This window comes from Acanthochromis polyacanthus, chromosome 15 (assembly GCF_021347895.1).
Source record: "Acanthochromis polyacanthus isolate Apoly-LR-REF ecotype Palm Island chromosome 15, KAUST_Apoly_ChrSc, whole genome shotgun sequence".
Classification (NCBI taxonomy): domain Eukaryota; kingdom Metazoa; phylum Chordata; class Actinopteri; family Pomacentridae; genus Acanthochromis; species Acanthochromis polyacanthus.
Window position 1 is genome coordinate 18,227,780 of NC_067127.1, and position 17,486 is coordinate 18,245,265.

The 17,486-nt window shown below is 40.1% G+C and overlaps 1 protein-coding gene across 1 annotated transcript in view; it reads right to left on the bottom strand.

The window, feature by feature from the left end:
• The window catches only part of plpp4 (phospholipid phosphatase 4), a 58,247-nt gene extending 54,605 nt beyond the window's left edge, over nt 1-3,642 (bottom strand). The window contains 1 exon segment of the mRNA XM_022206098.2: nt 3,086-3,642. Within this exon segment, the coding sequence (XP_022061790.2) occupies nt 3,086-3,174 (89 nt within the window). The 5' untranslated portion in view covers nt 3,175-3,642.
• Between the last annotated feature and the right edge of the window lie 13,844 nt (nt 3,643-17,486).

The window sequence follows — 17,486 nt, forward strand, 5'->3', positions numbered from 1 at the left end:
CATGATTGCTAAATCTTATTGGTAAACAGGCTCCAATAAGGCTGCCATTTTCTGCCCCAAAATAAAACCACACTGAGCTTACACCTACACTGAACCTACACTGAACAGCAGGCACAAAAGGCGACAGCTAAAAACTCTCGGTTACACCTCTGGTGAGGAAAACAGCAGATTCTAGTTGACCCCAATTACCCTGCTTTCACCTTGGTCCTCGAGGTGAGATAAGAACAGGGAACCACTGCCCCTCAAGGCCAGAGGGTGACTCTCGCTGATCTGCTGGGATTAAAGCTTGTTTGATACAACAATTACTGCCAGACCCAAAGAAATGTAATAGACCGAATGCTCCTCTGCCTCAAAATACATGATTGAAACTTTCTATCAGAAATCAGGGCTCTTAATCAGAAGCATTGAGTCAAGTAACGTTCTGCTATTCATCTAACTTACTCTGAATGACAGGAAGTTACTGGTAGAGATGGGATTTGTGGCTCTTTGAAGGGAGCCGGATCTTCAGGAGCCATTCAAAAGACTGGCTTGTTGTTGTATTCATTTACTTTTTAGAAGCCAACCAAGGGTAACTATTTTTTAAATTATTTTTTAAAGAAACAATCACTGGTAGCAGTTATAAGATACGATATGGATCAGAATAATTACGGCATACAAATGGCTCACGACTGCAAACTGGTTCTCATCGTTCGCTTAAAAGAGCCTTTCAAACGAGTGACTCGTTCGCGAACGTCACATCTCTAGGTACTAGACAATCCACACCTCCATGCCAGAGAGTAAACAGCCATGAAGCAAGATACATTGTGTCTTTAGGACATGGATGCTTGGAATAATGCCTCAATGGGACTTAGGTAAGCAGTTTAAGATTGACTATGCAATAAAGCTTTACACATGGATGAAAAGAATATGTCAGTGTAGGGACATGTAAGTTTCTATCAGCCTTGGATGTGATGAGGATGATGTTCAGAGTTAGGGGAGCTATGATTTGTGTTAATGTATTTTTCACATCTTTGTTCTCCTCAGTATTGAGTTTCTGCTTCAGACAACAATTTCCTGAAAGCAGTTCACAAGACATAGACACGTAGTCTAACCAAAAGATTACAACTTTCTCAAAGCTGAGCAGTGCAAATATCCATCCATCCATTATCTATACACCGCTTAATCCTCATTAGGGTCGCAGGGGGCTGGAGTCTATCCCAGCTGACTTCAGAGAGAAGGCAGGAGACAGCCTGGACAGGTCACCAGTCTGTCCCAGGGCTGACCAGGGCTGCATATACAGACAAACAATCACACTCGCATTCACACCTATAAACACTTTAGAATCACCAATTAACCTCGGCATGTTTTTGGACTGTGGCAGGAAGCCATAATACCTGGAGAAAACCCACGCATGCACAGGAAGAACCTACAAACACCATGCAGAAAGATCCCGAGAAGGCCGGGATGTGAAGCAGGGATCTTCTTGCTGCAAGGGGAACGTACTAACCACCAAGCCACTGTGCAGCCCCCAGTGCAAATATGAAGGCATTATATGTGTTTAAGCATGTGGAGAGCTGCATGATGATTAAATAACTGATTAGTTGTCAACTATTAAATTAATCAACTGCTGTTTTGATAATCAATGAATCAGGCTGAGTCTTTTATAAGCAACAAAAGTCCAAATTCTTTTATGTCAGCTTCCATATTTTCTGATTTCTTCCCTCGTCTACCACAGTAAACTCAACATCTTTGGGTTTTCAACAAAACCAGACATTTGTAAGCACAGATCAACCTTTTTACACAGTTTTCTGTCATTTTATATCAATTGAGAAAATAAGCAACTAAATGACGATGAAAGTAACAGTTGCAGCCCCAATGTGGACATTTGATGCTGCCGGCGGTGGAACCACATTTAATTTAGTGTCAGTTTAAGGGCACTGCTCGCTGTAAGAGCAAAGCAGATCGAGACGCAGCGTCGCAACAAACACAGTTTATTCATCTTAGTTTGCTTTGTGTGTAGCAAAGAGAGAAAATGTGGAGTAAAACCCACTTCATTAGAGTGATCAAGGACTTTATGGCTGGCGCTTCGGTGGCAGAGTGCAGCAGTTAGTCGATGATGATGGTGATACTGTGTGAAATTGCTTTTTATGTGGCCTTGAGCACTCATTCACAACAGCAAATCGGCCAGAAATGTGGATCTCACAGACTCACACGCACATAGACACACTAAGGGCTGAACTATGTTGCCTCCGCTCTGACATGTTTCACTCTTTGGTCAAATCCCTCCACTTGAGTTTGTCAAACGCCATGAATGTGCAGCATCAGGCTCCGTCTTCTCTGCATAATCCATTTAGTGTGACAGCACACATGGAGTTAGACTTACACTTAGCCCCAGGACAGATATTAATGATAATATGCACAGGGAATGCAGGCAGCTTAGCTACTCGGGGCTCAATCAGAGGAGCCTCATTCCTGACTTTATTTTCCCAGAGATGGAATAAAAGCCACAGCAAGGTGAGTCATTTAAGAAAAGCAGGACTTGGGGCATTTTTCAGATCATATCAAGCAGAAAATCAATAAATGAGCCGATTATGATGCAAAAGGGGCTTAATGCCTCCAGGCTAGACAAACAATTAATAATTAATGTAAAGTTTTGATGCCTGTGAGGCACAATCCTCTTAAAGAATGTCATGTTACAAAAAAAAGTACAGACTGCATGATATTCTTGCATCACTGTGGGCTTCCCCTAGTGTTACTGTCTTGTGGAGTGAAGTGGTCAAAGAGGCTGTTTCTGTCTCACCATCAGTGATAGTAACATGCCCAAGCTGTCATTAAGAATGATTTATGGGGTGAAGTCGGAAGCAGGAGGAGGTTCAACTTGTTTTTTGCAACCTGTTAACACACAACTGATCTGTCCGTGGTGTTGATCTGCGCACCGACAGAGGGACCTGTTCGTCCAGCAGCACACCGCGGCAAATCAACCTCAATACAGCAGTTCGGCGACTAAATCACGCAAAGGAATATGAATACCGTCAGTCACCAAGCCGAATGACACCGGGATGCCTCCGAAGAGACAGAAAACTCAGCTGGATGAGGTTTTACTTACACAAAAACTCCGAACAGCAGAACTCGGATGCCAATCTCCAGAGCCAGTTCTCGCACGTTTTTCCTGCGGTCTGGCGGCGACACATTCATGATTATGAAGGAAATCCGATCAAGTGAAACGGACAAAGACGACCCCGGTCAGTTGTGAGGGTTGTTCACTTTTGTAATCCACCTGAACAAAGCCGGCGCCTCCACAAAGCGGAGCTCCCTAATCACGCATGCTGTGCGCCTCCATTGCAACTCGGTCACCTGGAGCAGTCTTCGCTTTTTCCCTTTCCTCCGCCTGTCTCCGTCTGTTTCTGTCCCCCTCGAGCGTTTTTCTCTGTTGCAACTCTGTAGCTGACAGCTGCTCTTCTATCGATTCAAAGTCTCCTTCTGCCACTCCACGAATTACTTCATCAGGGCAGGAGTTTGGGAAGCAGTGGAGGGAGATGGGAGAAGGTACAGGTGTGGGTTAGTAGTGAGAGGGAAAGTGGAGGGAGAGCTAAGTAGAAAGAGAGACTCTGAGCACCAGCGAGTGGAGAGTCAGAGTATCTCCCTCCCTTCCTCTCTTCTCCTCTCTCCCTCCCTCTCCTTTCCTCTCTCTCTCTCTCTCATCTCTTGGCTTCACTCAGGAGAATCAGATGACCAGAGGTTTCTGGAACACCGCTCTGGACCTCAAAGGATGCACAAGTTCAGCGCTCATGATGAACTGCAGCGTCCTCTTTGTCTATTCTGCAGCCAAGGCTCATCACTTCATCTCATAATGAAGCTCTCACAGTAAAATGTGACACAACCAAAAGTGGAAAACCCACACCTGAGGCACGGACCTCTCCGAGAGCTGGTGGAACTAATCTATCACCAGCGGTATTAGGCTCCACGCTCAGCCTGACACATGATATTGCATTACTTTGCCAAAAGAGAGCCCGTAGAGGGGAGCCCTGCTCTCTGTTGGCTCACCCCCCCTCTTGCGTCCAATCATGCCACTGTGAAGAATCTGGCACCCAAGGGTCCACACAGGAAGACAGTGATGAAGGAGCACAGGCAGTAACATACCTACAGGCAGGGGAAACCTGGCCAGCAATTCACAGGCCCACATGAATATTTGATGCCCTCTTAAACTGGCCCTCCTGCATTACCTTCCAGTCCTGCCTCTGTGTCTAAATGACTGTGCTAGTGTGGGGGAGACCATTGTGGAAAAAAGCCCCTGACCCAAAAACTTCTCTGCTTTCTTTTCTAGGTCACCAGCTCGACACACTGGAAGCTGACTGTGTAGATGCAATTTAGAAATCAAGCTATCCTGCTGGTTAACAAGGCATCCTGTTAGCCAGGTAGAAAAATGAAGGAATACATACACACACGTAGGCACACAGTAGAGATTTCGATGTAATTTTCTTTGTTGCATACAGTGGAGTTCTAGGTGATGTGCCTGAAGTGTGTGCCAGCTCCCTAATAAGAACAAAACAAAACAAGAGGAGATGTGGAACGGTGGTAGGTTGAGAGGTGAGCTCCAGCTTCAAAGCGCTCTGGCAGCCATCAGACTCTCCTGCTTTTAGAGACTGTGGCGTGTTTATTACGAGCTATCAGCATTGTTTTATCTTGCTGCATCACAGGACTCATGATTTAGCTGATTCACTCTGGTCAGAGAGGTTTTCCAGACTTTTCTCAGCGCAGGACGACATAAACACCAAATTAGAGAACAGAAAAAAAAACTGCTCTGCTCCCTCTGGTTATTACCATTCTGACTTGTTCTTTGTTACTGAAAAGCAAACACACAGGATTTATCAGAAATTTATAGGAAATGATTCATATGAAAAAGAACAACCTTTCGTTTAACTTTTATTTTGTATAACTGCAAACAACATTTGAATGCTCATGTTTCCTCGACCCATTTCTGTGTTTTTTCTTTCTCTGCAGTGTCGGTTGTGAGTCACATTCCCCGAGGTTCTGATTTCCCCGTAAGATTGGACATATGGCACACTCTAAAATAGATTGTACTCCAACAAATCAAAGTTGAATGCATCGTTACAAACTGCTCCTAATCACCTCCATGGGTATGGGTGCATGTATTATCCGGTGTTGTGGATATTCTCTGTGAAAGAGTGACTCATCGTGTCACGTAGGGATTGGTTGATCACTCCCAGAGTTCTTAGCTTTATTGGACATCACTACTCATTACCCTTTGGGCTGAGTTTTATGGGAAAACGTCCCTCATGCATGTTTTATAGACAGTGTTGTGTCAGTCTGTGGGCAGCATTTTTTACACGCCGATCCACCTGAGGAGGTGTAAAGTTTGATGCCGTTGTATAAACCTGCTCCCCTGAACAACACGTCCGCAGGCAAAAAAGATGAGCATCTGAAAGCAGCGATGCGTTAGATCACCGAAAATGAAGTAGTTTCTGAACCCAATAAAGGGAAGCATTAGGAGAAAAGCCACCCATTTTGTGCTTTATTCTTGAAGTTCTATAATTAGCTCCTAAAACTGTGAATGTGCCAGTAGAGCCCTACTGTGTCGGGCAATTCAGCAACTCCCTGAAGTGGAGAGACACATTGCATGACTTCGAATGTTTGGCATCTTCCATCAATTGCAAAGTGGCATTACATGACAAATTAATTATTCAGCAAGCAATTTTTGTCCATTTTGTCACTATGTAACATTGATGAAACTGGTGTTTTGTGTTCTTTGCAACATCAGATAAAGAGAACTGTTTCTAGCAAGAACTGGCCATAAAATTACTTCAAACGAATGTTTCAAAGCCAAATCAAGGCTGTTTAGTTCCACTGTGATAAGTGCACAAGCGTGCATGTTCATTCTTCAGTTCAGTTCAGTTCAGTTCAGTACAGTTTTATTAGTCCACCAAGGAACACGGTGGAGTTACGTGACGACAATTTGCTGCATTTAATTTAATTCACTTGAATTTTCCACTTTTCAGGATGCATAAGAATGACTGTTGGACTCCCAGCTTCCACCAGAGCAGTGGCCATGACGGTTCTTCTTCTGTCTGATAAATGTTCATTTTGACGTTTCCAGTTTGATTCGCTTGATCGGAATTCTGAAGAACCAGTGCATTATTGCCTTTAGTAGTCACATTGTATTATTTATAGATTATTACAAAACCAAATTGGCAAATTGGCGTTGGTTTGTCTGTCTGTCTGTCTGTCTGTCTGTCTGTCTTTCTGTCTGTTAGCAACATTACTCAAAAACAGATCGACAGATTAGAATGAATTTTTTTAGGAAATGTCAGAAATTACACAAAGACCAAGTGATTAGATTTTGGCAGTGATACGGCTTTAGTCTAGATCCATGGATTTGGTAAAGATTTCTGTATCATTGCAAGATAGCGGCGTAGCTTCACTGTAACTATGACAACAAGTGAACACTATGTCAGCTGCCTGCTGACGATCACGATTGCGATCCTACTACAAATCGCTACATATTTAGGTCATGTAATCCAGTATCCATAAATTAAATATACATGCATAACACACACCTGTGCTCAGTGCATGGCCATTTTATTTGTGGATACATCTATATTAAATCACCACATTCTATGTTGCCGTGATTTCAGATCATCAGTAACTAATAAACAAATGTTGCATTTTTAAAAAAAACAATGCTGCATTTCTGATCATGCCATATGGGAGAATGAACAGCCTTGGAGGAGTACTGCACTCTCTGAGTGCTTTTGTTGTTTTTATAGTGTCAATGCACAATTTCAATCATCTCAGAGCACTTCACGTAGTGAGGTCAATACCTTACACTGTTATATTAAAGAAAAAAACTCAACAAATTCTTCAATTCCCTTTGAGCAAGAACTTTAGTAACAGTGGAAAGAAATAAACAAGAAGAAACCTCCAGTAGAACCAGACTCGGGGAGGGCAGCCTCGACAGGCTGGGTTGAGGGTAAAGGTGAGAGAGAACATGATGGCAGAGAGAAACAGGCAAACAACACACCAGATAACGGTAAGCGCTGGGATGGTTGGTGAATCCAGTAAATGCAGTTCAGAAACGTACAGCTCTGGACCGAGAAGATATATTTGTTTGATTTCTTTATTTTCGTGTCATGCACAAAAATGTGCCCAACCCTCATGGGTTTACAAGACACCAATATGGCCGCATTGCAGCAGAATACATCCAAAACATCACAATATCCTGTTACTCAATCCTTAAACAAAATATGTTGCCTTTTATCCCAGGCCTGGCAAATAAATTCTGCCATGAAAAAAATTCCTCTTCTAAAACATACCTCTAGTTTTTCATGGTCATCCAACCAAAAGAAATCAAAATAAACAGAGGACATCTTACTGAAAAGTACCTCTCTTACACCTTCATATACAGGACAGTAAAACACAAAGTGAACCTCATTCTCAATTTCACCTAAATTACACAGCAAACAAAGTCTTTCCTCCTCTGGAGTAGCATTAAACCTCCCAGTCTCTAAAGCTAACGGTAATGTTCCTGAACGTAGCTGTGCACACAAGGATCTCAGTTTTTTACTTAAATTATACTTAACATAAGGTTCCACACTGTACCTATCTTTTATCAGGCAATAAGTTCGTAACTTCGGTTTATACTAAATATCAACAGACCATTTTTCTTTAAACCTTAGAAACAAATTACTTCTCATCTCCTGGATGTCACATGATAACCTATTATGAAAAATAAATGATAGAGTTATTCAGATGGAATAAAGACTTTATCTCGTTTGCTCAGGGGTGAAGATTGGAGATGCCTCAATTAAAGACCTTTTTAGTGATTCTCTGATTTGACATCTTCACCAATCTATTCCAAAGTCGAAGCATTTGGCATTTATGTCTGATGTTTGGGGGTTCCCATCCCATATCTCCAGTAATGGCCAACGCAGAAGTATATAAGGGTAATGATGTGCAAAGATGGAATATAAATGCTTGTAGAAGAGAGGAGAGGTGCTCAGTGCATCATGGGAAGTCCCCCAGCAGCATCGTTCAAGAGCAGCATAACTAGCAGCCCTAACTATAAGCTTTATCAAAGAGGAAAGTTTTAAGCCTAATCTTAAAAGTAGAGACGTTGTCTGCCTCCTGAACCCAAACTGAAAGCTGGTTCCACAACAGTGGAGTCTGATAGAAGGAAGATCTGCTTCCCATTCTGCTTCTGGAAACTTTAGGAAACACAAGTAAGTCTGCACTCCAAGAGCAAAGTGGGATAGGGGTTAGGATAATATGGCACAGTTATGTCTTTAAGATGAAATGGGGATTAGTTATTTAGGACTTTAAGGTTTTTCCTTATGTCTGAATTCTTGCTTGTGTTGTACGTCGCTTTGGACAAAAGCGTCTGCTAAATGAAATTATAGAATTGTATGGGGAAAAGGTTTAAATTCTGTATATGCATGTACAAAATTGTACATGTTTCCGTATGTCATATCATGCTAATTTAAGTTAGCATCATGTTTGCAAAAAAAATAAAAAAATAATGCACCTCTAATATTTGCACTGGGAAGTGAGACTATGTAACTTCTGTTGATGCAGCCACTGCAAATAGCTCGAAAAAACTAAGGGAGTATCCATTGATTTAAAGCACAAATATTACAAACCTAAAGCTAGTGTTAAACATGACGAGGATTTTCAAATTGTCGACTCTTAAGTTAAACACAGTCGACTGTCAAGCGTGTATGATTAAGATTTTAACTTAATACAGAAGCGTAACTCTTTTGGTGTCTGTGAAACCATTTTATGTCATTTTTATCCATCATTCATTTATAGTTTTCAAACTTTTTCATCCATTTGATGGTTTAATGGATTGTCTGTGAAGGACAAAAAGGGCCTAAATGGTTTTGTGAAAATTTGCTCCAAGATAATTGGAGCCCAGCAAAAAGACTTGTGCTCTCTGGGGAGAAACCGACAGCTCAGAGAGTAAAAAGAATTATCAGACAATCTGACCATGTTCTGTCCAGCAGCTTCACAGTCCTGCCCTCAGGCCGGCATTATAATGCTTCCCTTTGGAGGAAAAAACGCTGCTCCAAGTCCTTCATTCCTTCTACTATCAGGCTGTTAAACATTGACAGCAGACTCAATTATACATTAGTTATTATTCATTTGGTCATTTAAATAAAACTAATGAATTGCTGTATTTGGGATCAATGAAGTAGAGAGAATCTGAATCTGAATCTGAACTGCTTTAAATAAATGGATCACCACAACCAAAAGGCTCAGAATCACTGCTCCACAGCAATAAAACTGAACTTCTGGAGTTGTTTTGAAGTAGGCGGACAGAAAGCTGCTCCAGTCAGAGTACTTTTTAAATACCATTCATTTTGGCACCACACTCTGTTTTAATCACTGACTGTGAGTGGATTTTTTTCCCCAACCACCCGAGGCAAAGAGTAGGTAGAGATCAATAGACCATTTAGTGGAATTGCACTGCTTCACAAAAACTTGAGTCCAAGTTCCTCTGATGTGTGACATTAACAGCTTTGTTAGGGCAAAATTATCATTCTGAGGCTGATTGTTGCATAAGAATAAACAGCAGAGTGGGAAGTTTAAGGTGGAGACAAAACACATAACAAGCCAGAATCAACTTGTTTATTTTAACAGAGGAAGCTGCGTGACTTGAAGCCATTTGACTATCCAAAATCAGCATGACAGTAATGACTTACTTAATTAAAACAAAAATGTATCCATTACGTTTGACTTATAGACATTGTGTGAAAGATCAATGTAACACAATCCACTTGTTTGTGGAGAAGCATTTTATATCCTCAAGTTTGGAATTTTCCCATCAACGTCTTGGTGTTTTAATTAACCAGACAAGACAATTGAGGGATGGATCTGAGAGTTTGTGAACACTACATCAACTCGTACAGTGGCAGCTTGTCAATCATAAAGTGGCAACAGCCTAAATTACACCCTGCTTTATCATTAACTTTACCCTAAATGGGACCAGAATTTACAAAATGAACATCATGCCGTATTGAAGGAGACTTTAAACCAGCGCTCAAGACCATAAACTCATTAGGAAAACATTTACCAGTATAGCAAATCAAGTGATGATTAGTGCCATTTTCTCATACAGTTATACACAAACAGATTGCTTTATGGAAGGAGTCACCCCCTGCTGGCCCCCAGAAAAAATGCAGCTTCTATACTAGCTTTAATTTTCAAACCTGGAGGTTATGTCCATATTCTATTTACAGTTTACGGTTTGACCAAGCTCTGATAGATTGCAATGGAAAATTGGACTTGAATTAAAGTGGCAGTTTCAAAGATTCTTCTTTTGTTCTCTTGGGTGGCACCTATGGCTGTAAGTGATTGTTTTAGGTTTGTTTCTCAGAAGTCCAACCAGTTTCCACTGTATGATCTTGACAGTCAGTCCAGAACAATTCCAGGTTACCACACATGAAAGCGAAAAGGGACTAAGGGAGAAAAGGGAGTCCTCTGACACCATGAATAATAAACATGAAAAAACAGTGCACTGCTTCATGCCCAGGTGAGTTGAAGACAGTCAGTAGCTCCTCCTATCCTTTCTGGTAGAATCATGACTGTTGGGTGGTGGAACATGTGATTAACTGTGTGTGGCTTGTGATTTTGTATGGGGGTGTCGCTGAAAACAGGAATTTTTAATAGGGTCATTCCATCTCAAACCAACAGATCTTTTGAACAATGTATGCTTTAAAGTCTCCAAGTTGCTGGAAAATTTTATAGCATAAGATGTGGATGTTTGGAAAGATATTTGGAAAATTGATAGTTGTGAAAGTGCTTTGATATAACAAACACTTTTTTGTGCATTGAAATTTGAGTCAATGTTTGAACGATAATATCTAACAAACTATGAATATTTTTCAGTCAGTTATAAAAGCTCAATAAAGGTTATTTCATTTCAATTTTGTAATTAAACATTGCATATTAAAAATTATTCTATATGTTTTATATTCTTGTCCCATGTCACTTATTGAGTATTTATTATAGTTATTTGTTTTCAATAATGCTTGCTCAAAGATGGGACTTTTCAGGACAGCTTCAAGTTTCATAATTCAGCTCACCTATAATTAGAGACTGTTTAATGTGCTTGTCCAATATTACTGATTCTGAATCAATGGCATGATGAGAAATAAAAGTGAAAATTTCAGACTTTTATCTTTAATAACTACTGAAATGTTGCAGTTCAAACATAGGCTCAAATTTCAGTGTGCAAAATGTCATAAAAGTGGGTCAACAGCCAGTTTAAAAACAAAAAAAAACAGTCATCAATAATATATATATCACATGAAATATTTGTATATTTAAATATATATAAAGGTTTCAAGCAAATCCGAGATGGTTGAGCAGAAGGCCTCTGATGATTTCAGATGGAATGATCCAATACTATAAATGCAAAGATATTTTCATGTAGTTTCATCAGTGGGCGATTGTCTCAGTCAACATCGTGTAGCTTTGATTAAAAAGTCAGCTGTCAGATTTCATAAACAAAGCTTTTATAAATTATGAAGAATGCAATAGTTAGATTTCTCTCTCAGTCTCGGCTTTGACTAGCAGCAGTCAAGCAAAGAAAATCTGTAGAAGGTGTTGTCATGGGACTGGTTCATTGAAGATTATTTTTCGATAAAATATGAATGTATGAAAGTATGACGGAATATATCTGTACCGCTGCCAATTATGTCTTTGCTGTACACATTTCTATATAATCTGGACACATAAAACAACAAGTTGTATTGTTTAAAAGAATAGTTAATGAATTCATGCAACACAAAGGCCCAAAGTAAATATATTTGAATGGCTCTGAAGCTGTAAATATGTTTATAATGAATCCGTACAATCAATCACTCAGATGTTGCAAATGGGGAAATGAAGCAATGTAATGAACAAACTCTTTCCTATCAGTGTCCTCCATTCCAATGCGTTCATGATCTCACTGTGGGTCTTTAAGTATAATACAGCCTGACTAATCCGATCATCATCACACTTATCAGTGCTAACGCTATCAGTGAAATTAGTAATTAATGTGAGAAATTAGTTCTGCCTTTGAAAATGGCACACAGAGATGAAATATTAAACTGCGACAAGAATAGGAATATTCATGGAGCTCTTTTTGTCTGGTCGGGGCCCACTGTGGTTTTATTTGATTTGCAGCTCTGTCACAGTGTCATCCATTTGTCTTATTGTAATGCAAGTTCTTGGACAGCTAAAGCAGAGTGGGATTTACTTCTGGGTAGATAAAATGCTGATCCAAAAGGAAAAGAGAAAAAGCGAACAACAGCTGAAGTGACTGTATCCTCTACAGTGTCGTTTTGTGCATGAATGCTCTCACAGCATGTGCAAGACTTTTATGTAAGGCGCCCATAACGTACATATTTTTCACAATATTCCATGCATTTTTTTTTTTGCAAACTACACTATACACAGCATGTACTCTGGTATACACATATACAGAGTGTGACTGTGAAGTATTTGAATCAGATTTCTCAGCTTCAAAGATACACCAAGAGATACAAGGAACACACCCAAACACACACACACAAAAAAACACTTTTTGAGTTCAGAATCCCTCCACAATTCTTGCTTTAAACAAGGGCGAAGAGAAAATTGATTTACCCCTAAGATGTACTTTCTTTGTGTGTACAGAAAGGGCATTGATTCCTACATGTGCGAGTCGTCCTTCTCAGCAATGAATGCAATAAAAACGTACGAGAGAAACAGACTGACTAACCCAAACCTCGAGAACTGCCTGAAGATTAAAGTGACGTCTATTTCACCAGATATCCAGAAAATAGTGACCAGCGGGAAATGCCACTTTTCACACTAGATGAGTAGTTATTGTGTCTGAAATCTGAACTGTATTTTTAATGAATGTGGCTGGATATAATTCAGGGCTACTGTAAGCATGTCTGCTCTGTCGTTTCCGGGCCGAGCCCGGCAGCCCACGGTCGAGTGGATTCAGCCTTTTTGCTCTGATTTGCTTCCGACAGTGCAATGCATTGTTATCGGTTCATATTTGTTGTGCCATCACAGTCACATAAAGGCCTAAATAACACGCACGTTATGTTTGAAACTCGTGCTACTCACATTTCTGTTCCTACACCTATGTTTGATGTCTGGCCTGTTTGAAAGAAGTGATTTAATTAATCATAATTATATGACGCCTCTGTCCGTTGTTTGAGTGGCAACTTGTGTTCTAGAGACTATTGGAATTTCAGCACCAGGCGCTGTCCGCTGACGTAATTTGTTTTTGCATGTTGAGCGTCCACGCTGCACCTCGCTGATGCGCTGATTCACCCTCGCATCACAAATAAGAATTTAGATAGAGTGAAATGTTTCTGTTCTGAAAAATGAAGTTTCCAAATAAAGAGCTTTTTGAGACTGTCAGTCCGATTTTTAAAAAGTATAATTTATTTTGTTATTTTCATTCTCTAGTTCAAACAATCTCACGAGCCAGATGTTTTTGCTTGCCGTTAATTGCCGACCTGTGCTCTATGGGATTAGTCACTACCACATATATAAAGTAAACACAGATAGTCTTTTCAACATCACTACTATTTTATCATTATTATTATTTTACCTCTAGCAACCACTAGACCTCTAAAACTGAAGTTCCTCAAATGTCTGTTTGAGGTTAGCTCCAATAAAGAATCTGTCCTCATTGACCTCCATGTTAAAATGCCCAACTTTAAAGTAGGACTAAACACATTCACAGCCTTCTGCAAAAATAGTTTTGGTATCTACAGCTAATTTCATACTTAAATGTAAAATGGTTGTATTCATATAGCGCTTTTATCCAAAGCGCTTTACATGATACGTCACATTCACACATTCACACACTGATGGCGGAAGCTGCCATGCAAAGCGCTAACCACAACCCACCAGGAGCAATTAGGGGTTCGGTGTCTTGCTCAGGGACACCTCGACATGATCTCGACGGGCCGAGGATCAAACCGGCAACCGTCCAGTTACAAGACAGCTACTCTACCCACTGAGCCATGCCGCCATGTGTCATACCATACATTTTTGAGTCAGACAAATATAACCCAAGAAAACACAAAATGCAGTTTTTAAATGATGATGTAAAAGCCCATCGTGCCCTGTGTGAAAAAAATAATAGCGCCCTCAGCTACCAATCTACCAAATAACCAAATTAATGTGGAGGTTCAACAGCTAGACTCACATATAATTCCTGGCAGGCTTGTTGAATCTAAGCATCATTTAAATAGAGCCTGTCTGGTGTTGTGAAGTAGCTAAAGGGTCTCAAAGAGCAGCTCATGATGCCACGTTCTACAGAGATTCAAGAACAGATGCAAAGCAAAGTCATTCGAATGTATTAGTCTGGAAGGTAACAAAGCCATTGCTAAGGCTCCGGACCTCCAGTGAACCACAGTGAGAGGCACAAATGGAGTAGCCCAATGACCAAAATTTCTCCAAGAACGCATCAACATTTCATCTAGGAGGCCACAGAAGAACCAAGACAAACATGAAAAGAACTGCAGACGCAAACCACTCCTGACCAAAAAGAACGTAAAGCCTCGTCTGGAATTTGCAAAAAAAAAAAAAAAAACGTCTGGATGAGCTACAAGACTTTTAGGATAACATCCTGTGGACTGAGGAGTCAAAGGTGCAACTTTTTGGAAGACATGGGTCCATTATATCTGCCAAAAAGCTAATACCGCATTCCAGTGAAACATGGTGGTGGTAGCGTGATGGTTTGGGGCTGCTTTGCTTCCACAAGACCTGGACGGCTTGTCATAACTGATGGAGCCATGAATTGAAGCTCAACATAAATGTGCTGCGCAGCTTGACAATGACCTAAAGCACACAATCAAGTCCACCTCTGAATGGTTCAAAAAGAACAAAATTACAGTTTTGGAGTGGCCAAGTCAAACATGAATACAATTGAGATGCCTTAAAATGGAAATTTATATTTAAAAAAAATCTAATGATGCGCAATTCAAACTATTCTGCAGAGGAAAGTGGACCAGAACTCCTCCATGGTGAGGTAAAAGACTGATCAGAAGCTATCACAAACATATAACTGTAGTTGTTGGTGCCCAGCCACCCTTAGTAGCAAAGATTTAGAGGGTCAGTTACTTTGTTGCATAAGGCAAGATGGGATGGACAACGTTTTTCCATCATTAAATAAAATCATCATTTAAAAACTGCTTTTTGTGTTTTCTTAGGTTATCTTTGTCTTAGAGTAAATTTAGGTTGAATGATCTGAAACATTTAAGTGTGAACTACAGTACATGCAAAAAAATAGAGGATACCTGGCAAATAGTTTTTCACAGCACTGTGGATCCAAAGAGTTTTTCTAAATGGAAAGGGGAGATCTACTAAAAGACTCCCACCTGAGGATATGGCAAATGTGAATGTAAAAACTTGAGATAAAGCTTTAGCAAACATCAATATATATTGTGACGCTTGTAATCCTCTGAGTGCACGCTGCAGGTTTATATTTGCTCAGGGTAAAGTGAATTTAGGTGAGAATGATTGACCGTGGCATGCAAGAGTTTGCTGTGAGTCGAGTTTGATAACCTGCAACCAGCCTGTGGGGAAGTAGTGATGCGTGGATCGACACGTAAAACTCCGATCCTGCAGGCAACCAGAAGTGGGTGGATTCGGATAAGCTCAACAGAAAATATCATGGGTTTGTTGCAGAAAAGTGGCATGCAGTAGGCTAGGCTGTGATTACTCGTCCACATCTCTTCAATCTCTCTCTCAAACATGCAGGCTTTGGAGGGTCCAGGTTTTCTCATGCACTGCCTGTAAATATTTTGTATTACTGAACTATAAAGTAATTTACAGTGAAAATTAACCGCACTGCTGCTAGACCTATCCATAATTCAAGATCATTTAACCTAATATGGCTGTGCTTGTAATGAATTAGGAGGAACATGAGAAAACCCAGCCTGTAAATCTTAGTCTGCTGCATAACATTTCAAAGTGTATTTACTCTTTGCTTTATAAAAAGACAACTCTAGCTGGCAGGGAAGGAAGATGACTGCATTAAATGGAATTGTAGGATTAGAAATGTCACAGTTGACTGATTGAGCGAACGATTAAGATGGGCTGCAGTTCAGCAGCCTTCAGAAGAATGAGCCTACTTTTTAATTTCTCTAAACATAAACACTAATATATGAATCTAAGCGAGAATAAATTAACAAATCTGGCTGTTGTCAGACAGACACACAAGATTGTGAAGGACTCCTCACACATTCTATTTTCAGATTACAAACTGCTACCATCAGATAGATGCTTCAGAGAACTGCCTTTTATTCCTACTTCTGTCACAACGCTCAACAAACAACAGCTCAGTCCAAGCGCCTGTATGTGCCTGGCTGGTGCATTTGATGTACAAGGTTGATCTCTTTATGTTTTTTGTTCTACTGGCATCATTTCTTTATTTTACACAAGATGCAATACAGTGCTCTTACAAATGTAATATGTATGTATATGTGAACTGTATAGACACCACCGTTCAAAAAGTTTGGGGTCACTTAGAAATGTTTTTATTTTTGAAAGAAAGGCAGTTTTTCAATGAAGTACTCCAAACAGTTCAAGAACAGCATTCAATTTACTTTCCGTACATCTTCAGTAGAAATTTCAGGCGAAAATTGACAGAAGCTTAACGGGCTAGAATTTAAAGTAAGATTTATGTCTATCCAATTTCACAAAATTGACTGCAGTGACCTAACAATGATTTATGTCTCTGTGTGTTTAAGCAGGGAACCAGCACTGTTGCTTGGGTTTTCTCTCAAAGGGCAGATCCTTTCCTGCCTCATCTTTAACTATTTAACAGTTTTATTTAAATGGTCAACTCCTTAAGTGTCTCTGAGTGAACTTAAGCCTCTACACAGTCCAGGTCCATGCACACAGGTGTTTTCACTTCATCTGCCTGATTAGCCCTGTTCTCATGGGTAATTTAGTGTGATTGGCCTCTCCCGTCTCTTAGCAACCCTGTCTCTTAGAAAATATGGCTATATGTTACTTTTTTTTCCCCAGTTACATTTTGAATCAAACACATTTGTTCAGATGCAGCTTTTTAATGAAACTCAAGTCATGATGTCTGGGCCTGACTGTTGTTTCTCAGTGCCATCTGTCATTGAGTATTGCTTTCACTGTTCTCTTGCTGGAGTTTACATATTCAAAGCAGTCATTTTCTTCCATATTTGTAAAATGTACTAAAGCTGGTTTCTAAAGTAGATTTTTTTTTCTTACTCACCACGAGACTGTTGCTCACTTACTAACTGTACTCTGCAGCCTTTTGCTGTTTTTTGTCCTGCAGTGGACTCTTCTCTCCTGTCAAACCATTAGATTTTGCCTTTTAGCTGCCAGTGCTGGGAAGTAATATTATTTTAAATATTGAACAAACATTGATATTACATTTACAAAAAAAATTCTCTATGTTTAAACAATTGCCGTAACCTCAATACAGTTGTGATGAACTAGGAAATTATCTGTAGAGA